Source organism: Eulemur rufifrons, chromosome 28 (assembly GCF_041146395.1).
Source record: "Eulemur rufifrons isolate Redbay chromosome 28, OSU_ERuf_1, whole genome shotgun sequence".
In the NCBI taxonomy this organism is placed as follows: domain Eukaryota; kingdom Metazoa; phylum Chordata; class Mammalia; order Primates; family Lemuridae; genus Eulemur; species Eulemur rufifrons.
The window spans coordinates 66089278-66113291 of NC_091010.1; the positions used below are offsets into that span (position 1 = coordinate 66089278).

At 42.4% G+C, this 24014-nt stretch overlaps 1 protein-coding gene across 1 annotated transcript; it reads right to left on the bottom strand.

Moving 5' to 3' along the window:
• Positions 1-6818: 6818 nt before the first annotated feature.
• Positions 6819-16342, bottom strand: TEX36 (testis expressed 36). Its single transcript, XM_069460900.1, has 4 exons — positions 16292-16342; positions 11469-11600; positions 10681-10761; positions 6819-7318 (listed from the first exon to the last, which is right to left on the bottom strand). Exons 1-4 carry the CDS (start codon positions 16340-16342, stop codon positions 7022-7024), a joined length of 561 nt encoding a protein of 186 aa, XP_069317001.1. The 3' UTR covers positions 6819-7021.
• Between the last annotated feature and the right edge of the window lie 7672 nt (positions 16343-24014).

The following is a 24014-nucleotide window of genomic DNA, read 5'->3' on the forward strand; positions in this document are numbered from 1 at the left end:
GATAATACGTGTCACACTTCTCTAATATGAATCTCCTATTTCAGCCACCCAAGGGCCGGCCTCAGACAAGAGGTCTTTAGGGGCAACATTGTCCAGCTGGAATCTAATCACATTGGTTTGTTTGTTTGTTTGTTTTTCCGCTGTATTTCCTTTGAGATTACCTTCTATCTATGGCAAGTGATCCGATTTTCTAAGGGATGGAAGGCAGGTGGGATCCGACTGGGCACAGGTAGTTCTATCGGGCAGCTCTATCGCAAACATATGAACTGCCGCAGGGGTGCTGGCGTGGAGGCCATGACTTTGGGAGGAGGCGGGGCCCAGGGCACTTGATGGAGCTGTCTGGAGAGGTTCTCTACCAGGGCTGGTCCTCATCACATTCTGTGCCAAGCAGTGAACGGGATCCACATCAGTGCCACAGGTGGGGATGTAGTTACTCGGGCCAGGAGGACAGAGCAGTGTCCCAGGAAGATTGCAACAGGCAAACTGGGAGCCCCTCCCAGAAGACGTGCTGCTGTCTACACCCAGGGCAGCCCCTTCCACCTCTCACTCACCCTCATGCCGATGGCGGGAGGAGAACATAGACACTGCTCACAGAAGAGCTGTCAAGGATCCTCCAAAACCAAGATTCACAAAAGTTTGCACCATGCAAGAAAGGCAAATAGACATAGCAATGCCTGAGGAAGCCAAATGAATGGAGAAAAATAACAAGATATAGAAATAAGTAAAATTATTATCAGGCAGAATTAAACATTGCATCCATAAATAAAAGCCAGATAGAGACCTTGGAAATTAAAATGTTGTTTGGTTACAGGAAAACCTCAGTAGATTGGCTAAATAGCAGAATGGATAATTGAAGAGCCACTTACTAAACTGGGAGATGAAGCTTAGGGATTCTTCTAGAAACCAGTGCAAATAGAGAAGTAGATGGAAAATATAAAGGAACACTGGAGAGTCAAAGAAGATCGATCTAGATACTTCAGTTTCAGAGGTCTTCTAGAAGAAAAAGAGAACACAGAAGGGAGAAAATAAAGAAATAATTGACGAAAATTTTCTATAGCTAAAAAAAAAAAACCCATAAAATTAAAAATGAAAAGACAAGGATCCTGAGAGTGAAATACCCTACCTACTTTCCAAGTGTGCATATCATGTAAATGTCAGATAGATTAGCTAATTGACAAACTAGATATCATCTCATGTAATTTTATAGCCAGCAAAATACATGCACATATACACACACGTGCATGTAAAACTTAAAATCTAAGTAAGGCCTGTGAATTGCACCAATGTTGGGATATTTGTGACAGGCAGAATTCTAAGATGACCTTCAATGACCCTCACTCTTGAATAATCCCCTGCCCTTGAGTATGGGCAGCATCTGTGAATATGACACCATATCAATCCCGTGATTATATTATGTTATATGGCAAAAAGGATTTTGTAGATGTATTAAGATCCCAAATCAGTTGATCTTGAAATATGATTATCCCTGGTGGGCCAGGCCTAATCAATTGGTCCCCTGAAAAGGTGAAAGAGATTGTACAATATGAGAGAGACTCAACTGGAGCGAAATTCTCCATTGTGGCTTTGGAGTTGGAGGGGGCTGTGGAGCCAGGAATGCAGCAACCTACAGGGGCTAAGAAGGCCCCTTCTCACAGCCAGCGAGGAAGTGCAGGACCTCAGTCCTCCAACCACAAGGAACTGAATTGTGCCACAGCCACACGGACTTGAAAGAGGACTGTGGGCCTCAGATGAGAGTGCAGCATGCACCTTGATTTTAGCCTGTGAGACCTTGAGCAGAGGACCTCGCCACATGTGCTCAGCCTGCTAACCTGCAGAACTGTGAGCTAACAAATGGTGGTGTTGTTATAAGCCAACACGTTGGCAGTAATTTGTTACACAGCATCATGGTTCGAATATTTGTCCCCTCCCAAACGCATGTTGAAATGTAATCCCCAATGTGGCCATATTGAGAGGTAGGGCCATTAAGAGGTGATTGGGTCATGAGGGCTCTGCTCCCATGAATGGGTTAGTCCATTCATGGATTAATAAATTAATGGGTTAATGGATTAATGGATTATCATGGGGAAACTGGTGGCTTTATAAGTAGAGGAAGAGAGAACACATTAGCATGCCCAGGCCCTCCCCAGGTGATGCCCTGCACAGCTGTAGGGCTCTGCAGAGAGACCCCACCAGCAACAAGGCCCTCACCGGATGCGGCCCCCTGACATTGGTCTTCTCAGCTTCCATAATTGAAAGAAAGAAATTCCTTTTCTTAATAAATTACCTAGTTTCAGGTATTCTCTTATAAGTAACAGAAAATGGACTAAGACACACAACAATAGAAAATGAATACACTATTGTACCACAGTATGCCGGATGTTATTAGAGAAAACTGGGTGAAGAGTAGGCAGAACCTCTTTGTATAATTTTTTGACAACAAGCTATGGCCCTATAATTATTTCCCAAAATAGATTTATTTAAAAGGGAGATGGCACATCCTTGTCAAATATATGTAGAATAGTCACAGAAATTGACCATGTGTTAAGCCACAAGAACATTTTTAAATTTTCAGTAAGCAGAAGTCACACAAATCTTAATCATTGGCCACAATGCAGAAATTACTTAATCATTAATAAAATACTGACAATGAAAGAGTAACTTTTAAAATACCCTTCTCAATAGTTCCTGGATTAAAAAAGAAAGCAATTACAAGCTATTTGAAAATGAACAATAAGGGGAGCACCATGATGTGTGTGTAAATGTGTGTATATGTGTGTATGTATGTACATGTGTATGTGTGTGCATGTGTGTGTGTGCACATGTTTTGTGTGTATGTGTGTATGTGTGTGCATGTATGTATATGAGTGTGTACATGTGAGTATGTGTGTATATATATATATTTGTGTGTGTATGTGTGTGTATATATGTGGGTGTGTTTATGCATATGTATGTGTGTGTATAGGGATGTGTGTGGGTTTGTGTATAGTGCCATTCCAAGGATGTAGCCTTAACCACATTTACAAGAAAATAGAAAAGACTGAAAATAATTGAGTTAAGCTTTCACCTTGAGAAGCGAGAAAAAGAAAATCAAAATAAGCCCAAGAAAAGAATTAGTAAACACAAAAGCATAAGTTAATGAGATCAAAAGCAAACAACAAAAATGTAGAGTGTGTAAACAGTACAAAGGCATGTAAACAATATTCAAAATGTCAAAAGACAGGATGTGACTTTAAAGCCTTAAAGAAAATATATTAAAACACTAAAATTTTAAAAATTAATAAAAACAAATGATTTCCCCTAAAAACAAAAATGACCAAAATTAGAAAAAGAAAAAAATAGAAATAGAAGCAACATACAGACCAATCTCCGTAAAAATAAACTGAAAAGACATCCAAAGATCTGCACCTAAACAGCACCAAGTCCAGTGGTAGGTTTTGTGCAAATTCTATAAATATTTGCAATTTATATAAGCAGTGTCAGAGGACAGAAAAGGAGAGAAATCTGCCTTTAACTCAAATCTAAAATAATAATTGCAGAAGTTTGAAAACAAGAAGACAGTGAATAAAATATTTGCATATCAAGTCCTGAATATATCAAAGAATAATACATCATAACCAAAAGAGTTTGTCCCAAGAAATGCTAGAGTGGTTGAAGATTAGAAAATCCGTTAATATATTTCATTACCTTAGCATATTAATAAAGAAAATATATATGATCATCTCAATAAATGCCAGAACATTCTTTGCTATAATGTCACTCCATATATCAACAACAAGAACCATAACACAAACTCTTAGAATTACTTAATAATCTCAAACAAAGGAAGTCCTAAGCAAGGCACGGAATCTTGAAGCCATTAAAAAAAAGATTCATTCATTTTACTGCGTTGAAAAATATGCAGGGCTAAAAATAAGGTATAGACCACCCTACTGCAAGACATTAATAACGGGAAACTGAGGGGAGGCGTGGGGGATAGTGGGCACATAGGAACTCAACTTTCCATTCAATTTTTTTGCAAACCTAAAACTGCTCTGAAAAACAAAGTCTATTAATTTATGTATATTAAACGAAGAAGAACAAAAAATGAAACAAAACATATTTGATACACAGGCTTAATACCTTACTATGTAAAGAAATCATACAAATGATTTAAAGAATAAGGCAAACCGATACAAAAATTAGTGAAAGATACAGATCAACAGTTCACAGCAAAAGAAATACAGGTGGCTTTTCAATAGCTACACACACACACACACACACACACACACACACGGAAAGAGATGCAAATGAAAATGCAACACCATTTTTTAGGCTAACAAATTGGCAAATACGAAGTTTGATAACGCAAGGGTATGGGAAGACAGGTGCTCTCCTATCTCCTGCCTTGGGGGTGAAACTGCAGGCTGGAGCACAACCTCTTTTAGAAAATGTGACAATATGAACTAAAATTTTAAATCCACATACTCTTTAACTGGACAAGTTTATTTTTATGAGTTTACCATATAGAAATGCTCACAGATGAAGGTTAATATTTATCTATAAAGTTGTTTATTCCAGATTGTTCATAGTAGGAAAAGACTGAAAACTGCCTAAATGGCTGTCAAAACCTACAGGAACAATGGCTCATCCATGTAATGGATAACTATGAATAATAGCCAGCCATGTTTTTCCAAGAAAAGAGTGGATTTCTAAGAACTGATACGGAATGATTTCAAAGACACATTTGTAAGTGTGGTTGGCAGGGGAGTGGTAGAAAGCAACAACCGAATGGGATGTGTGTGTGTGTGTGTGTGTAAGAAAAATAGAACCTGTACACAGACAACCGAGGAAGAACACACACATAAAAGCTATCAATAGGGCTGGCCCTAGGAGAAAAAATGGGGAAAAATGTCAGAGATGTGAGGAAAATTCTTTTTTCACAGTTTATTTTTATTTTCTTTGAAATTTTTCCCATGTACATATACTTTAAAAATATTTTAGGACAAAAATTCTTAGGAAACTAAGAACACAAGATAGCTAGATAAACCTTATCTATCTGAAACCTATAACAAAAGTCCATTTCTTGTTAAAACATTAGAAGGAGCCCCATTAAATTCAGAAATAAAATAAGGATATGTATTAATAATCTGTGATAATATTCAAATTGTACCTGAGGTCTTATCCAATGCAATGAAACGGAGGAGCAAAGTATAAATGTTAGAAATGATATAAAATTATCACTCTTGCAAATAATATAATTGTCCACATAGAAAATCCAGAAGCAAATGAACTGAAAAATTATTAAAATTTTCTTCTTATTTTCTTAGAACATTTATTTATTTATTATCAGAAGTTTAGCCAGGTGGCCAAATAGAAGATTCACGTATAGAAATCAATAGCTTTGTCATGCATCAGCCAAAACCAATCTAAAAGTACAACTTTAAAAAAACATTCAGGCCAGGTGAGGTGGCTCACGCCTGTAATCCTAGCACTCTGGGGAGGCCGAGGCGGGTGGATCGCTCCAGGTCAGGAGTTCGAGATCAGCCTGAGCAAGAGCGAGACCCCGTCTCTATTAAAAATAGAAAGAAATTATCTGGCCAACGAAAAATATATAGAGAAAAAATTAGCCGGGCATGGTGGCGCATGACTGTAGTCCCAGCTACTCGGGAGGCTGAGGCAGTAGGATCACTTAAGCCCAGGAGTTTGAGGTTGCTGTGAGCTAGACTGACGCCACGGCACTCACTCTAGCCCGGGCAACAAAGTCAGACTCTGTCTCAAAAAAAAAAAAAATTCAAAGTAGACACAAAATTTCAAAATATGCAGGAATAAACATGGAAAAGAAACATGTCAGACCTATGTGAGGAAAATTATAAGCTTTACTGAAGAACATAAAATAGGATTTGAACAAAGGGGGAGTATAAAGATGTCAGTTTTCCCATAAATTAATACATTTGAGGAACTTTCTATCAAATTGGCAATGTGTTGTTTCTTTTTTAATTTACAAGCTTATTCTAAAATTTATGTATAGGAAAAATATTTAAAAAATGGTGGTATAGAATGATGGTGACACTACTCAGTTTACAGAAGGAAAATACAAATGGCCACTGCATGGGCAAAGATACTCAACGTCACCAATAATTAGAGCAATGCAAAATAAGAAAATAGCAAGGTACCTTTATTCCCCTTAAATATCCTTAAACATCTAAGTGATAGTGTGAGGGAGGAGAAACAGAAACTCACAGACACTGCTGGTGGGAGTTTAACTGGTACAGTCTTTTTCAAAGGCAATTGGCAATATCTATAATATTAAAACTTTGTGCATATTGTCCAACTCAGCACTAATAAGGTAACTTTCAGAGTCTACTCCAGAGGTGCATGGAAACAGACATCCAAAGAGGTGGATCAAACCTGTTCCTGCAGCATTGTGTCTGACAGCAAAAAATCAGAAACAATTCAAATGCCCATTAATAAGAAGATAAAATTTAAAAATATAGTGCCTCCATATTTGGGAATAAAGGGCAGCAGTTTTTAAAAAATCAGTCTATTCATACTGATATTGCAGAACTCCAAGATATTACACATTTTTGGAAATATCAAAAGAAAAATTGTAGAATGTTATTTACTCTGTAACATAGTTTATGTTCAAAATTTTATGCACATGTATGTATGTGATTATAAATGCAGATTAAAAACAAGCGGTTAACTTACGTCTGGGGACAGACAGGGATTGGAGATAGGGTGAAATCGTGAGGGTCTTTTGCTTCGTTTGTATTGTCTGAATTTTTAATGTGAAAATGTAACCATGTATTAAGGACGTAATTTTTAAAACTCCCCCAAAGTAAAGGTGGCAATCTCAAAAGTTTATTTACACATGTGATCATTGTCACATATCTTTATTTTATAAGAATTTGAATGTTTTTCAACCTCATTAAAAATCACAAAAGTATTTCAAAAATTAAATGGTAGTGCTGGATCAGAAAACATTTAAGATGTCTGATGAAATATCAATATTACAAAACTCATCAAGAATCTTCTGGGAGGATTAGGGCTCCAGTGAAGAAACAGCCTTTTTGTCAATAGTAAACCTTACTCTTGGCTTCTTTTTCAAAAACTCTGTATAGCTTCGCTCGGGAATAAATTTGAAAGTGCTCCATATCTCGTTGTAATGTCTTGGAAAGCGTCTGAAAGTTGAGACCACCACAGCTTCGTTATACACATATGATATCTGGTTATTTGAAAAGCCATCGAGACAAGATGGAACGTAGTCACATGCCCAAAGATTGAAATTTCTTGAACCATGTTGCCTTTTATCTGGGAAGATCTTCTTACGTCCCAGGCCCTGGCAAGAATTACAAGAAGATTAGGAGGAAAACATTCCAGGCCCCTATGGTTACATTTTCATTTTAAAATTTCAAACACTACAAAGGAAGACCTAACTAGAGAAGTCAGGGCCACTGCTTTGAGCTCCAGGTTGAAGTCCTGGAATGACATCTCCAGGAGTTGGGAGAACATGACCTGGGCCACCAACACAGCAGCTCCTAGGAAGGGAAGTAGGTGAGATAAAACACTGCAGATGGCTTGCCTTATATTGGGGGAAAAGCTATATTAATTTTATGTTAATTAATTTATTAATTTTTATATTACTATTTATAATAATATATTTTATATAATATGCTATACTATGTTTATAGTAACATAGTGTTAGTATATTTCTTAAACATTTATGCTTGAGGGTAACTACTAGTAGAACGTCAGTAGAAGTCAGAGTGATGCAATAAATTCAATCTAGCAAAGTCAGGAGAGAGGAAAAAAAGGAAACACATTTTGTTCTACTAGGGGTTAAAAAAAAAAGAAACAAAATGTAAACATAATAAATAGGAAACATAAAAACAAGATGACAGAAATGAAACCAAAAACATAAATTGTCATAATAATGTGAATGGGTTAAATTCTCAAGAAACAAAAACTCCTAGATTTTTTTAACCATGCTGTATTTTTCTTTTTTTAAAAAAAATTTGTTTCTTTCTCTTTCTTTCTTTTTTTTTTTAGAGACAGGGTCTCACTCTGTCACCCAGGCTGGAGTGAAGTGACAGGATCATAGCTCACTGCAGCCTCAAACTGTTAGCCTCAAGCAATTCTCCCACCTCAGCCTCCCAAAGCACTGGGGTTACAGGCATGAGCCACCATGCCTGGCCCTACACTATGCTGTATTCTCTTTGTAATAGAAGACAATCCAACACAGAATGACTAAAAATTATGAAAACAAAGGAATGGACCATAACATAAGGAAAAATGTTAGCAGAAAGAAACAGTGGCAGTGCTGATATTAATGGCTAAAGGTATTAAAGCATGTAAAGAGGGACGCTTCATATTGATAAATGGCAAAAGCCACAAAAAAATAAAACAACCATGATTTTTTCTGCAGAAAGATATGGTATTAAACTACATAAGGCAGAAAAGAACTTTAGAAATTCAAGAATAATCTTAGAAGCAGAAATTGACACAAGAAGACAAAAATTAAGAAAAGGATGTGAAATATTTGAATAAAATAATTAACAGCCCTGAATTAATAAAGAATTTTGTAACTGACAGGGGGGAATATATATTCTTTGTAAACACCCATGGAACACTTGTTAAAATTAATCACATATAAGACAACAAAAATAATCTCATAATTCAAAAAATAGATAGTATAGATTATACTCTTTAAAACTTACTATAACCCATAAAACTAGGTACTAGCAACAAATAGAAGATCTTTAAAAAAAGTCTAACCTTATAGAAAATTCAAAACATTCTTCTAAATTTTTTTTAGTAAAAATAGAAATTAAAATAATTAAATCAAAGACTATCTGGAAGCAAATAATAATAAGATCTTAAATAGAAAAATCTTTGGATGTAGCCAAAGCAATAATCTGAACAATAGTCATAGTTTTAATAAATTTATTAACAAAAACAATTGTAAGTATATGAACTACGTATTCAACTGAAAAAAATTTAAAAGAATAGCAAAATAAGAGTATTTTAAGAGGTAATATACCAGTACGTTTGAAATAAGTTAGATAAATTTTAGACAAACACGCATCAGCAAAACCTACCCAAGAAGAGGTTGAAAATTTTAATAGATTAATAATCAAGGGAGAAATGGAAAAAGTAATAAAAAACTAACTCTAAAAAAATATCAAACTCAAGTAATTTTACGGGCAAATATAATCTAACTTTCATTAAACTGAAAATCCAAATGTTATGTGAACTATTTCAGAACAGAAAGTTGGAAAGCTTCCAGTGTTTTCTATGAGACTATCATAGCCCTGGTAAAATATATGTGGTACAATCCTGCTTATGTAGTTGATAAGATATACATTTATGTGTGTATGTTTGTGTGTAAATTGCAAAAATTCTCAAATTCTCACCAAACCAGCAGTAAATTATCAAGGTGAGATTGTGATGAAGGAAAAATAAGGGTGCGAAGTGTATTTTTAATTTTGTATAATTCTGTATTGTCTGAGTTTTTTAAAGGATATACGTTACTTTGGTTATTTAGAAAACAATATTAAACATTCCATTTAGAGAGGCGGGCAACAAGGATGTTCCGGTTCTGTTTTCAACCCTCTGCCAGAAGCAGTTTTTTAGGTTAAGCCCCTTCGATTTAGTTGAGACACTGTAGCCTAGAGGAAAGAGTAACTTCGGGCAAGTTGTTTAACTTCACTGGTTCTCAATTTTCTCATCTCTAAATGAGGGCGAGAAGAGTAATTAGCCCATAGGATTGCTGTGAGGATCAAACGAGATACTATGAGATGCTGGCATATGGCAAACACTTTATTTGGGGCATTATTAACATCCGCATCCTCATGGACTTGCAGGTTCAGTAAGGATTCTCAGAGATCACGGGGTACAACCTTCCACCTAAGATATGTTAACCCTGTGCTGTCCAGTCTGGTGGCCACTAGCTATTGAGCACTTGCAGCGTGAGTCCTCCAAATTGATGTGTAAGATAAGTGTAAAATACAAACCGGATTTTAAAGACTCAGTTTGGAAAAAGGAATGTAAATATCTCATTAATTTGTTTATATTGATTACATGTTGAATTGATAAATTGGGAAATCACTGAGTCAAATAAAATATATTAAGTTAATTTCACCTATTTTTTTTAACTGAATGTAGCTACTAAAAATTTTAAATTCCATAGGCAGCGTGCACTGCATTTTTATGCCATAGTGCTGTGCTAACCACCATGCTATCAGACTTTATGTTCTCCAGTGACCAGGAACTCAACTGCCTCTGGAGAAAAGGCAACCCCAGTCATTAAGAAATACTGTAAAAGCGCCCCCTCCCTCTGACCTCTCCTCAGGGGTCCTGGCTCTGCCTTCCAGAGACACGAACAGCAGTCCCTCCTTCCCATGGAAGACTTTCGCAAGAAAGCTCACAAAAGAGACAATTCATGGGAAGGCACTTTGAGAATTATAAAGTGCACATACACCTAGTCAGAAATCCGGTGCAGATTTTGAAAGCTGCATGGAACTTAGCCTCGAGAGTTTTTTTTTTTTTTTTTGTAACCTGTTATGAGTCTAGTTTAAGACGTCCCTTTGTGTTGACCTTGCTCCAGTGTTGAGGTCAGTCCTCTATCTTCAACACGCCTCCGAAAGCTAGAGCCCTGACATCGCTCCCCATTTTGTTAGTAACGAGGAAAGAAATACTCACGGAGTCCACATAGTAGCCAGAGTTCTCAAAACCGTGCCGATTGTCGTGAACGGAGAAGGGGAAGTTGTTATTGACTGCTTGCTGGAAGAGAGCATGGGCGGAGATGAGAGGTCGCACGTCAGAGCTGCAGGATGCTTTCAGAACCGGGGTGCAGTGGTGTGGAAGGAAGACAGATGAGGCCGAGTGACCTCCAAGTAAGACAATTAAACCCATCACCAGAGATGGAGCAAAGGGCACAGGGCCATGAGGACGCACATGTGCACATCAGCTTAGGGCTTTGAAATTCAACCTCATTGCAAGCGTTCTGAAAATCGTAAAAATTCTCTTTCAAAACACTTTATGTGGAGGCAAGGATGGAAAAGTGTATAGGCTCATGGAGCCAAAACCTGGGTACAACTTTTGAGGCCGTGTAGACCAACTTCTTCATCTGACCAATATGGATCCCAGAAGACAGAGCCCTGGCCCAAGGTCATGGGGTGAGTTTGGCAGGTGTGAAGTCAACACCAGCTTCTCCTTCCTGCCAGTCCAGTGCCCCTGAAGTTGCTCATGAATCAGTTGGGGAGGCAGAATGAACTGTCAGCTGTAACCAGGGCTGTTGCTTCTTGTCCATTGACAGCCTAAATCAACTGGACCCGGAGGCAGCTCCTCGGAGAGTACCAGGCTATGAGGTTGGGGTGCAAAATGAGCAACCTCTTACAAGGAAGAATTGTCTGGCCCCAAATGCCAGTGGCGCCCTGCCCTCGGAGAGCCCCAGGAGCATGTAGCTGGGGCCACAGCTCTGGACTCACCTTCTCCCGGATTTTGTATATTGGCGGTAGCTTCTCCTTCACTTGCCGAGACAAATGTGGATTCTGGGGCTCCTTTAACATAGCACTCGTGATGGATTCTGGTGTCCTTCGCGTTAGCCCAATGTGAGGGAACTGGAAAAATAGCACAAGGCTTGATTAAAACCAGACACATCTGGCTCTATAAGCCAAGTATCAGGGCTTCCTCTGTGTAGTGATTAAAATGCAATTTGGGTGCTTCTGGCATGCAATGGAAATGGCATAATTTTTGCAATTTTCAAGTATTCTTTCCAAGACAAAAAACACTGTAATGGCCCAGAGCCATCACTGCTGGTTGTTTCAAGTTACAGGGGCCACCCCTGCTGCGCTGGAGCCTGGCTACGTTTCTGCAGCCTGGGAAGGAGGGTGTGGCCCTCAGAGAGTGAGCAGGCTACTCTGAGAAGACAGGAATGTGTTATTTGAGATCCTCCTCTGGTCAGGGAGCTCCAGTACTTGGCGCCTAGGATCCAACCCTGGTCCGTGGGGTGAGCCAACTTCCAGCAATGTAGGTGTGAGGTAGAATGTGGGATGGTAGAGGGTGGGCAAAGAAAGAGGGGGTAGAAGGGTGTGAAGCAAGAAAAATGAGGACAAGGAGGATTATTTGGGGGAGCTCTCTCTCCTACTAGGTGAGCCGGATGCAAGAGACTTAACTTTTCCAAGCTTCGGTTTCCCTATCTGTAAAATGGGAGTGGTAATAGCTACTTGATCTGGTAGATTTGAACAAGGAGAAAATGCATGCACCCCAGTAGTGCTCACCTACTGTTAGCCAGTTCTGGTTTTGCTCACAGCGGTTCCCTCCCTCCCCCAAACCCATTGCTGTCACCTTCGGCAATGTGACACCTTCCTTCTCTTTTGGAGTCTAATGACATGGGCCAGCACTGCTATTCTCTCTCCAGTCCTCCTCAAGTCACAATATAACTGTGTATTCAGGTGGCTTTTGATTAACTTCTGCACAAGAGTGTGTTCAGTAGGCTGCCGTTTCCGTAACAAGCTGGGGGGCTTACATTACATATGTCGGATACTTAGTGGTGGGTTCTGTGCAGGGTGGTGGGGCATTCTCTGAGAAACAATGGCTAGATGACACATAGCAGTGGCTAGGCCTCTTAAATTCTATGCTGAGTGGAGAAAAGGAAGAAAGAAACAGAACGACGTCCATAACCCAGCACCATTTATGTAACGAAGTCATCCACGGACACAAAACAGCCATACATGATGTGCAAGGGCACTCTGAATAAAAGAACTCCCATTACGCACACTCGAATGGCTCCGTGTAGGGTGAGGAGAGTAGGAATGGGGGTCAAAGGCCATGAAACACCACACAGACCAGCCCGGCTTCATGTGCACAGACTCCCCCAAGCACGTGTGGGAAACTGGCCACAGGGACCCCTCGAAGGAGGGGATCAGGGACGGAGGGGACTTTCTTTCCACTGACCATCATTTCGCGCCAGTTCAACGTTTCTTAATTAAACGTGGATATTACATTGTCTTTTTCTCCACAACAAAAATAAATGTATTTGTTTCTGATTAGAATGGTAATATATACTCCTGGCTTAAAAAAACTTAAAGAAAAACATTAAGGAAGGAAGTAAAAATCTCCTGCAATCCTATCACGCTTTCCGCTTATCTCCTCAGTGACCATCCTTTTCATACATCCTCATACGAATGTATGTCCCTATGTATGTGAAATTTTGCATACATGGCAACATAAATGTGAGTCCTAAAAATTATGAATACCTTGTCATTTAGCAGTAACTTTTGGTTGCCTTCTCCCTCCCCCTCGTGTCACCCTCGCTGCCACCCCAGCTCACAGCATTAACAGCTGAGCTCTCATATGATCATATACAAACACCTATACATGCGAGAGGACTTATATTGCTTTGCAAAAATTGGATTATGTTATACACACTGCCTTGCACCTTGCTTTTCTCACTTAACAATATAACCTAGAATTTTTTTCCAAGTCAACCTATGTGTTTCTAATTCATTCTGTATTCTATTTTTTAAATGTTTTCAAACAATTATTTCTTAGAGGTAAATGTAAATAATACAAACGGCCTTCAGGCCGGTAACCTTTCCCTTCGCCCTGACTCTGGTCTGATCGAGCCTCCACTTCTCCCTGGGAAGCCGTGAAAAACTCGGGCCACGGGTGGGGGCGGTTGTTCTGACATCAAGAATGGTGGCTCTCACCAGATAAATGACAACTGCCTTGGGTTCATTTGTATTCTGCAAGTCTGTGAACTAAATCGCTGTAAAAAAAAAATGGCTCTAGCATTTTAATTTCACTCTTTTAAAATATATATTTAATGGCTATAACATGATAGCTGTGAAATAAACCCTTCTGTTAGATATTGTAACCGTGAAATATAGCTTTTTAACTAGTTGGCGGTGAAATTGGTGCTGCATTCAATCACTCAATGACTGAAATATTAAATAGGAAGGTGAAAGTGTGTGGAAAAAGTCTTTCCCACCCGGCAACAGCCAGATTACAACCAGCAAGGTCAACTGCAAAAGGACTGTCACCTCTAATGTGGCAATTACTGTCCTCCCAAATGGGCTGCTGCTGACTCAAAGCCAAAAATTTCTTTAATTTTCCCAACTCATCTACAAGTTACTTTGGAAACTCCATGATCAGCACTATTCCTTTTATGCTTTTAGGTGCTGACAGCAGAAAGGATTCATGCCAGGGGCTCAAGCCAAACCCCGGGGGGCAGTGGCTCTCCTCCTAAAACCTGGGCATTGGGTTGCAGTCCTGGGCTCTTGACAGGAGGATGCAATGAATGTCTATCTATGAGATGATGACTCTCGCTTTCTCCCTTACAACAGAACCTGACTTTGGGGTGGCAATGTGCTGCTTAGAAAATACCTCCCCAGACTCCCTTGCAGCTAAATTGGCCATGTGACCCAGTGAGATGGGAGCAGAAGTCTGCAGGGCAGGACTGCTGGGAAAGCATTATTTTCCCAGTAAAAAGGCACAGATTCAGGTGACAAGTGCCTTCTGTCTTTTCATCCTTTGACCTTCCCCTTATTTTCCTGCCTTGGTTGTGGACGCACAGCCTCGAGGTGGAAGCCCCCACACTAAGGAGGGCAGAACAGCTGTCCCAGCCTTCGCCTGCCTACTTCTAGATTTTACTGTCACTTGAGAAATATAAACCCCTATTTGGTTAAGACACTGTAGTCAGCCTTTTATAATATGCAAACAAACACAATCCTAACTCATAAAAGGGTGATAGACAGAGGGGAAGCTACTAAGTCTGAGAAAAATGTTTTTCTCTTCATGGGTAATTAGCATTATGTAGTTGACACTATTTCTTATTTTACTTTGACTGCCAGGGAACTCAGAGTCAAATTTGGTGTCCAGATATCTATGGTGTAGACCATTATGGCATATATATCTGTTATGTATTTTCCTAGTCTCGGCCTCCTATTGTAAAGTATATTTAAACTGGTTATGAATTTTTATTTCATTTATACTATTTTTACTATTTTATTGTGTATATTTTTCATACATTACTTTAAATTTTTGTGGAATGAAACAGGGTGTATATTATGTGTGTGTGCATAAATATATATACACATATAAACACATGTGTTCTAGTTAGCAAGAATTGAGCGATTACTGTGTGCTCATGCATTAGACTGAGCACTTGTGAATGTGTCATTGATCCCCACAATAGCCCTGTACCCTTGGGACACTATGCTCACATTCTACATGAAAAGAAACTGAGATTTAGAAAAACTAACCTACTTAGCCAAGGTTATGTGCAAGTGGGTAAGTCAGTCAATTTTTTAAAGCATTCAGACCTAAACTTGATGAAATCTTTTCCATTTTTCTTTTTTCTTTTAAACAAACAAAATTTCTAAACCAGTTTTCTACTTAGTGCTGCCCTAAAATAACTTGACACCAGGTTTTTCTGCGTCTCTCATTGTGAGTGTAGGCAGGACGCAGGCAACAGTCCACTGCTGTGATTCCCCCTTGACCTTTCTGTGAATGAATTGCAGAAATTAGAAATGGAAAAGACCTGTCAGCACATGAAATATACATGTTAAAGAGCAAATAAGAGAAGCGCTTGGGTGGACAAGGCTAAGACCCCACACTTAGCAGTGACCCAAATGTTTCTGGAAGATGGTAGAACAGTGATGAATACCACTGGGCGTGTAAGGACATCAAAAGAGAGGTCTATCGAAGAGCATGAAGCTGGAAAGCAAAATTTTCAAATGATCGAGATGAGTGCACGATGCGTTCCTAGAATCTTCTTTCACAGTCTGGTGGCACTAAGGGAAAGAGACTGCGAGCCAACAGGACTTTGTTTAGAGATTTCTAGTATAAGACTAATTCCTTCAGCGAATATTTACCGAGTGCCTCCAACGCTCTGGATTCCATTCTAGGCATTGAAGATGTGTCCTTGAGTAAAAAGGACAAGGCCCCGAGCCCTTGTGGAGCTGATGTTCTAGCAAGGGGAGACGAGTGATGCACATAATACAGGCTATATAGTACGTTAGAAGACAGATGTTGTGGAGAAAGGAAAAAGGAGAGAAGGCAACAGTCACTGCCTAGTGGACATTTACAAGGTTCTAGTGTGCTGAGCATTTTACATGCATTATTTCCTTCAGTCCTCCCGAGAATGTTAGGAGATTCCCATTTCACAGATGAAGGCACTGAGGCCAAGTGAGGTGATTTGTCAAAGGTCATGCTGCAGTAAGGAGCAGAAGCAGGATCTGAACCCAGTTCTGTGCCCCTGACCACACTCACATGGCATGAAAGGGATGTGGGGTGCCGTCTTCCTTACCCATCTTCCGTCCTTGTCTAAAGGTGGGTTGAAGCGCCTCCCTTTGGCCATTCTCTCCAGGAAGCCGAAGGGGGCTGAGGTGGACTCCCTCACCTCTCCGTGGCATCAGCCCTACACAGCTGGAAGCCACTCCTCCTCCTCGATCTTTGCTTCTCAGCCTTTGCCAGGAGCCGGGAGCAGGGGTGCCCATTGTTGCCAGGGAGTGGGTGCTCACGCATCACAATGGGTTGGGAGGAGTCCTCCAAGCTCGCTGAGCATGGCTGCCACTGGCTCCTCGCAGCTGCGGCTCCCCAAGGTATGAGGCAAAGAGCCGCCAGGTCCAGCTGAGGAAGCCCTGTGATCAGGTCAGACAGGTGAGGACAAGACAACGTCGGGGAACCGGCACGCTCTCTGTGCCCTTTAAGTCCTCAAACCAGTGATATTTGCGTTGGATGTGCCCACGGTAAACATCTGTCCCAACCTCTTACTTTTCAGAGAAATAAACTGAGTCCCAGGCTTGGGGTGACCTTGTCCACATCAGTAACACGGCGGCGCCTGGGACCCACGCCTCCTGCCGTCCCTTCACGAAAGGCTCTGTGTCCCTGCTCAAACCCAGCGTGGGACTCGCTCACAGCCACTCTGACCTGCCTGACACAGCACTGGGACCATGAGGAAGTAACATTCATGAGTCATTATCACGTGCCAGGCGCTGTGCTAAACACTTTCTCACCTGTTTTGCTTTTCCTCTGTGACAAGTGTCGTTTACAAATGAGGAAACTAGGGTCACACAGCAACAGACAGGGCGCCAGAAGTCACACCAAGGTCATGGGACAGCTCCAGAGCTCACGAGCCTTTCCAAGGGCCACCTGGCCTCCCTGAGGCTACAAAGGCTGCTCCTGAAATCTGGCCTTTCTCTCTGGGCCTGCACACACGAGTCCCGCCTCCCTGCTACTCCATACGTGCTTCTGCCTTTCTCGCTTTCTTTCTCCTTGTTTTAATGCTGTGTCTTCCCAGTTCCCTTGGCTATTCCACGCGAGGATAAGAGTACACACGTACGGGAGAATCTGTCCAGCTCGCCCTTTTGCTAAGAAATTGTGTCCTAACCCCCTCCTCCCCCAGCCTTCTCCCTGAGTGTTCTAACGAGAGTCGCAATGGTAGCGACACGGGACCTTACCCTCTGCCAGCACTGCCGGTCCAGAGGAGGGGTGCCAGATGTGTGCAACAGTCCTCTTGCCACCGTGATGCCAACAGTCACATGCTAAGGAGAGAGGGGGAAAAGCTGGTGGGCAGCCTCTTTGGGTGCTGGGGGCCGCCGTATCCGCTCTAGACGGGCAATCCTGTCGGGTACGCCGTGAACACTCCTGGGTTTCTGCTACCTGCTGACAAACCCGTTGCAGCCTATACGGTGCATCTTCCACTTCACCTGGCACTGCTGTCTGCTCCCCAAAGCCGTGGCGTAAACGTGCCCTCCCCACAGCAGCGCAAGCGAGTCCTGTTGTGTCGCAGCCTTGCCAAGGCTTGGTATTTTGATTAAGATCAAGTTTGGCTAGGACGAAAACTGCAAATAACAGGGGCTTAAACACGGTAGACATGTATTCTCTCTGTGTAAACGACGTCAGGAGGAGGTCATCCAGCCTCGATGTGACAGCTCTGCTGTCCAGGGTCCTCAGAGACGAGCCTCCCTCTCGCCTGTCACACTCAGAGGGCCCCAGAGGTGGCATCTGCATTCCAGGCAGCACGGTGGAGGGAGGCAAGTAGCGAGGAAAGGGTGTGTCCCCATGGATCACGGCAGACCGATCCCAACCCCTTGCGTCCTGACACGCTCTTGTCATTGGCCCAGCGGCTTCTAAGGAAGGTTCTGGCAGCATTTCCTGTCCTGGGCCAGGACTTGAGCCACGTGGCCACACCTTGCTGGAATGGGGGCTGCAAAATATGCTTTGTCCTGTGGAGTCATTGTCCAGCTGAAGGTTTTTTATCCTTGGAAGAGACAGAGAACTAACATCAGAGGACACCGAAAGTCTCTGCCAACCTAATGGGTGTTCCCTTGTCTTTAATTTGAATTTCCCTGAATTCTAACGAGAGCCATGGGGCAGAAGAGGAGGGAGCATGCCGTCCACTTCTCAGCACTGTGGTCACACAGGATCCTACAAAACACTTTGTAAACTCTAATGGACTTTGCAAAAATAAGGAAAGACACATAGAAAAAGCACAATGTTTACTAAGTACTTTTACATGCATTGTTTTGTGTAACTTTCACACCAACCCTAAGAGATGTGCCGGCTATTTCCTTTTTGTGCGTATCCCACCCCCTTCGTTCTCCATCAGTCCCCACCCTGTTCTGCACCCTGGAGTCTGACCTGGAAGGACCGGATCCGCTATTCCCTGCCCTGTGGAGGCACCAGGGGACTCGGAAGGGCAGGAGATAGGCCAAGGCAGGGGTGTGCTGGTGAATGGTTTACAGCCAGCTCTCAGGGAAAAGCCCGATTTGTCGTGGCATTTGCCAATCTCTGTGTGGTGTGAATACTTCCGCCGTGGTGGATTTCAAGCTATAACATTGCTGAACATGGAGTTGGGAAGAGACATGCACAATAGGCTCCTATACATCACCAGGACAAAGTACTGGTCTCCCAGGCTCTGTCCCTCCCAGGCCCTAATTCGGAAGGGCTGTGTTGGACAGCCCCTCCCCCACAGCTGCAGCTCTTGCTAGGAACAGGTCCCTCTCCCTGCCGCTTTGGCCTAGGGGTGGACAAGGGGTCCCACTCTTGCTGGTCCCAGCAAGCTGTGCCATCATTTGTCAGTTCTGTGACCCTGCCCACGTCTCTGGAGGACACGTTTCATTAAACTCCCTTCTGTTGTGGAGTGTGCCGTCGTTTCCCTATGGGACACTGATTGATACTGAAGCAGATGTTCGTAATGATGTCCACCCACAGATGAGGAAACTGAGTCTCAGTGAAGGGACTCGCACACAGACACGTAGCTAATATATGGCAAAGACCAAACTAGAGCTCAAATGTCCTGAGGCCAAGTTCAATGACAGCATCAGAGGTCATTCCATTGCATTTCCTTGACCCTGTTAAGTTATTGGGCAGTGACTTTACAAGAGAATTCCTTTTAATTCCCTTTCCTTAATCTGCATAAAGCAGGACCCATGTAAATGCCTACCACCTAGCCACGTCCCTCACCAAGGTGAGCTCTGGTAGGCCAGGGACAAATGATTGACATCTGGTGGCCGTCAGTGGAAGCAAAGCAGGACAGCACCACACAGGGGAAGGCGACAGGCCAGGGATGTGTTCTGCTCCTCCTGCAGCCTGAAACTAAAGGTAAAGTCAGTAAAGAGGAAGGAAGCCGAAGGCTCAGAATTTAAAGACCTAAAAACAGTGCCATTTCCAACACAGTATTTTACGTGCATTTGCTTTGTCTCCACCAATGGAGCAGAAAATCTTTTAGAACTGAAATCCCATTTTTAAATATATTTTGCATCTCCTCTATATTTAGTCTCATGCTCTTTTAAACAAGGTACATGATCGTTGGTTAAGGTATATTCCAATTTTTTCCTTTTGAATGATTGTTAAAAATTCTAACAAATTTGTCCAAGGAAATCAAAACTGAATAAAGAAAACCTGGCCAGGAAAAATGAAATTCCATTTTTCTTCAGCTAGGGTTTCACAGTCACAAGCTGGGTTAGGACTTTTCGTTGTTGATGTTATTATTTGCTGAGGTTTGGATGACTGGGCTGCACTTTTCAACCCACCATGCTGAAACCAAGTCCTGCAGCACTCAGGGAACCCAGACCACTGGGGCTGAGAACGTCAGCCAAGCTCCGTCCTGCCCCTGCCTCGGCACGTGTGGGCCCTGCGGGGGACGCACAGGTTCAAAACCGCCTGCCAGGGAGTGTCTACACTATACTGAGCGCGGGGCAGGATCCACTCACTCATTCAACAAGCATTATTGCACATCCCCCATGTGCCAGCACTGAGGCACTTACCAAAAATCAGTTCTTTATAAATAGCGAATCATGAATTTAGCGATACATCCAATGGCCAGCACCCCAATAACTGATTAACCAAAAATTATTTTCACTGAACTATCTACAACTTTTATAGCAAATTATTTTGCTCAGTGTATTTTTTTAAACTGACAGTTTCTGTGTACTTTGAATTCTCAATCTTTTACATCCAAAGTTATTTGTATGTAAAATATTGACTACCTGAGAAATTCTCAGCTATTTGAATTATAAAGCATGTTTTTGTTTCACCCTGCAAGGGTGAGTCTGGATTCTTTCTGCAAATAGCAACTGAATCGAGGTGACCCAATTGCCATTATTTATTATGAAACATGACTCACGTGGCACTGATGGAAACCGCGGTGGACGTGCAGCACATTCGCACGCCAGCTCGGAAAGTACTCGGGCATCAGTAGCATGAAGCACATTTTTTGTTTTACCCTATGGTGCAAACTATCTGGAAAATTAACTGCATCCCTCTCCCTCATACTCAAGAAGACAATTCCTGGGTCAAGATAAGAAAGACTAATCGGGCAACAAAAAGGATAAGGTGACCAACTGGAAAGTTTATTAAATGGAAAGGTAGAAGCTCATTGTAACATGTACAAAAGTTCTTGACTCTGCTGGTCTGTGTGACATCTCAAATTCAAATGTCACAGGACATTGTTACTGTAATGACTAAATTTTTGATGTCCTTCTCAAACATGAATTTGAATTGCTAAAAATTTTCAAATCATTTCTACAAAAGCTTTTGGTTAATTGATAACTTGGAGATTTGGTCACTCAAAGAAATGCTGCAACCTAGCAAGTTGTACTGAATATAGTCATGGTCACGGTAAATAAAGTCACTGTCCCCTTGAAGCTGTCTGGTGGAAGAGATGGACATTATTACACAAATAATTGGTTATGATTGTGAGAGTCACAGAGTGCTTCCCGAGCATATGACAGTGGAACCACAATGAATCTGGACGGTGGTAAAGAATGAAGAATGAGCCTTGGGAAGAGGAGACAGCATCCCAGGCAGATGGACAGCCTGTTGGAGCCCTGATGCTGGGAGGAGCTTGGCTCGCTCAAGAAACTGAAAGGAGGCCAGGGGGGCGTCCATGCCATGGAGAAGGGCACAGGTCGGAGCAGGGGCTGGAGGGAGGAGCAGGGAGGTAGGGCATCCGGGCAGTGCCGAGCTTGTGGACAGGCACCTTGCCCTCTGTGACCTTGACCAGCTGCCAATGTCAGTAGGAGGCAGAGAGGCAGGGAACAGGCAATAACAATAAAAAAAAAAACAGTTAAGAGCTTTGGCCTTTTGAAAAAAAGCACCGTAGAAATATGACTCATCCTAAAATGTAGCAGGCATGTTGAGTGTTTTTGTTCTTTCTCTAAATTCCAGAAAAGACAGGTGAAAATATTTAGTCTGATTCCGGTTTCTCCACTTGTCGGGATTTTTATTCCTGTTTCCACTTCTGTGTTTCAGTGTTTGTTGAGATTTACGTGAAGACTTTATGCTATTGTTTTCACCCCCTGGAAAGACAGCTGCTTTTGTCCTCTCGCAGTTTGAACAGGCTAGTCCCCGAAAACACGGGATAAAAGACAGCAGTAATTACACGTGTGGTTCAAAATGAACAGCACTAAAATGGAAAATGCCAGCCTCCAGGATCATCAAGCAAAACGGCAAAATAAATATCTATTTTTCAGCTGAAGAGAAAATGAACAGTGTCTTAGAACATGACAGAAAGTTGATCTCTACCCCACGCGGGGAGAGAAGCGGGGAGGCAGGGTCCCTAAACGAAGGAGAGATCTGCAGGCCTTTTAAAAAGCTCCCTTATCCTCTTATTTTGTACTATAAAACATAATGGAGATTTCATCAACTTGGCAGGAAATCGCGAGCTAATAAAAGAGCCTTGTTACAAAGATAATAAGAAGACAAAGTTGTAAAAGACAGACTTGGGCTGAGTTCTGGCTTTCGGCTTCACTTTCTCCAACTCTGCAGGGACCCAGGGTTCATCAACTCAGTTAATCATGTGACAGCCATCAGGACAATTTGTCCTTTCCTGCTCTTGCTCTTTCTTCACATTCCAGGGAACTTCTGCCCGTCGGTGTGCCTTGAAAAGGCAAATGGGAACTATACACAGCGCTAAGTCTTACCACGTTGCCGTCCACACACAGGCCCCCTGACGCCCTGACAGACAGCCAACAGCGTGTGGCATCGAAGCCCGTCTCGATATGTCCCTTTGCTCAAGGGATGACTGCCTTGTCCTTTGTGGCCTTTGGCCTCCTCCCTGACGTGCAATGCATATTGCCACCAAAACATCAGCTGTCTTTTTTTTTTCCCCTGCTAATATGTCTTTCTAATGTTTGCCTTGGCTGTGAGGTTGGGGACCCTCCCGCTGGGGCCTTGCTGCTCCAGTTGTCCTCCTTGGACCAGGGGCGTCAGCATCACCTCGGAGAGGTGACAGAGACTATTCGAAATGCAGAATCTCAGGCTTCTCCTTAGAACTACTAAAGCAGAATCTGCATTTTACAGGATTCCCCAGGCGATGCCTGTGCTCATTAGTTTGAGAAGCACCTCCTTAGAGCATGCCGAGGCACACCCTTGCCGCGTCTGTTCTCAACACTTCCCCAGTTCTTCCGAGGAAAGGACAGTGGGTCGGGGGTGCCCTTTGGGCACATCTGACCTTGCACTTGCAGATCAGCCTCATCGCCACCTGCTACTGTTAATTGGACAGTGGCCGCTGTACTGCTGGGCTTTTAAAGATTTGGAAGCCAAAGTAGGAGGCTAAAAGAGTGAGTTTCGGTCGTGTTTACCTAGAAGGTTTTCCCTAAGGAGCTCCAGACCTTTCTAGACTGTACCACGCCCACCTTCCTGTGTGCCTGATGTGGAGGGAGGGAAGTGGATCATGTCTTCCCCTGGAGGATCCTGAGACACATGCCGTTTCTGTGCTCAGTTACATAAACAGGCTGCAGTGTGGTTGTCTTAATGTTTAATTTAGATTGCTGCCCCATTGATTCCACTGTGGCTCAGCACAGGAGAGTAAACCAAATCCGTGGTTTCGCCATGCCACGGTCCAGTCGTTTTGACTGCACAAGAATGACCACATAAGGGCTGTGCGCCTAATTAAGCACTTAGTCAATAACCTACTCCCTCTGGACTGAGTCATTTGCTCTCCCCATTGCGGAAACGAGATCAAGCTGGGCAGTGAGTGTGGGTAATTCATGCAGGAAGAACTCATTTAAGGTGAGGGTGGATTGATTGGAATTGGTTATTTCAGATGGAAGAGAGAGGGCTCTGCCTCTTCAGGTGATTCCAGTGTCCCCTGACAAACTGCAAGGCAAGGTCTGTGTCCAGCCACCAGGAGCGCAAGTGTGCTCGGGGACCGGGTAGTGCCAGCCTCCCGACGTGGAGGTGTTTACCTCACCGTAGTGGGCTCAGAGATTTGGTTACAGACTCTGTCATTGGTATGCACACAGCTCAAGGCTGTATGATTTTTTTTTAAAGTAATTTGATGCGTCTAATTGTTCTGCGGTGAGATAAGAACACTCCATTTTATCTGAAGTCACAAGACAGCTTATTGACTGCACTGTCTTACTGGTACAGCACATAATAGCGTTGTTAGGGGAAATGTCAGCAGAGGCACTGAAGGGTGGAAAAACACGAAATCAAATTTCTCACATGACAATAGCTCAAATATATGTGGGGCTCTTGCTTCCCCCGAATAGTGGCTGAGGATTCTTTTCAGGCTGATTCGA

What these genes read in the sequence shown, in the direction of transcription:
- TEX36 (XM_069460900.1), bottom strand. Translation starts at nt 16,342, where the DNA reads ATGGCCAAAGGGAGGCGCTTCAACCCACCTTTAGACAAGGACGGAAGA. An exon ending in TATACAAAATCCGGGAGAAG is followed by an intron (nt 10,762 to 11,468) that starts GTGAGTCCAGAG and finishes GCTCTCTTCCAG; the next exon opens with CAAGCAGTCAATAACAACTT. An exon ending in CTGGCTACTATGTGGACTCC is followed by an intron (nt 7,319 to 10,680) that starts GTGAGTATTTCT and finishes AATTCTTGCCAG; the next exon opens with GGCCTGGGACGTAAGAAGAT.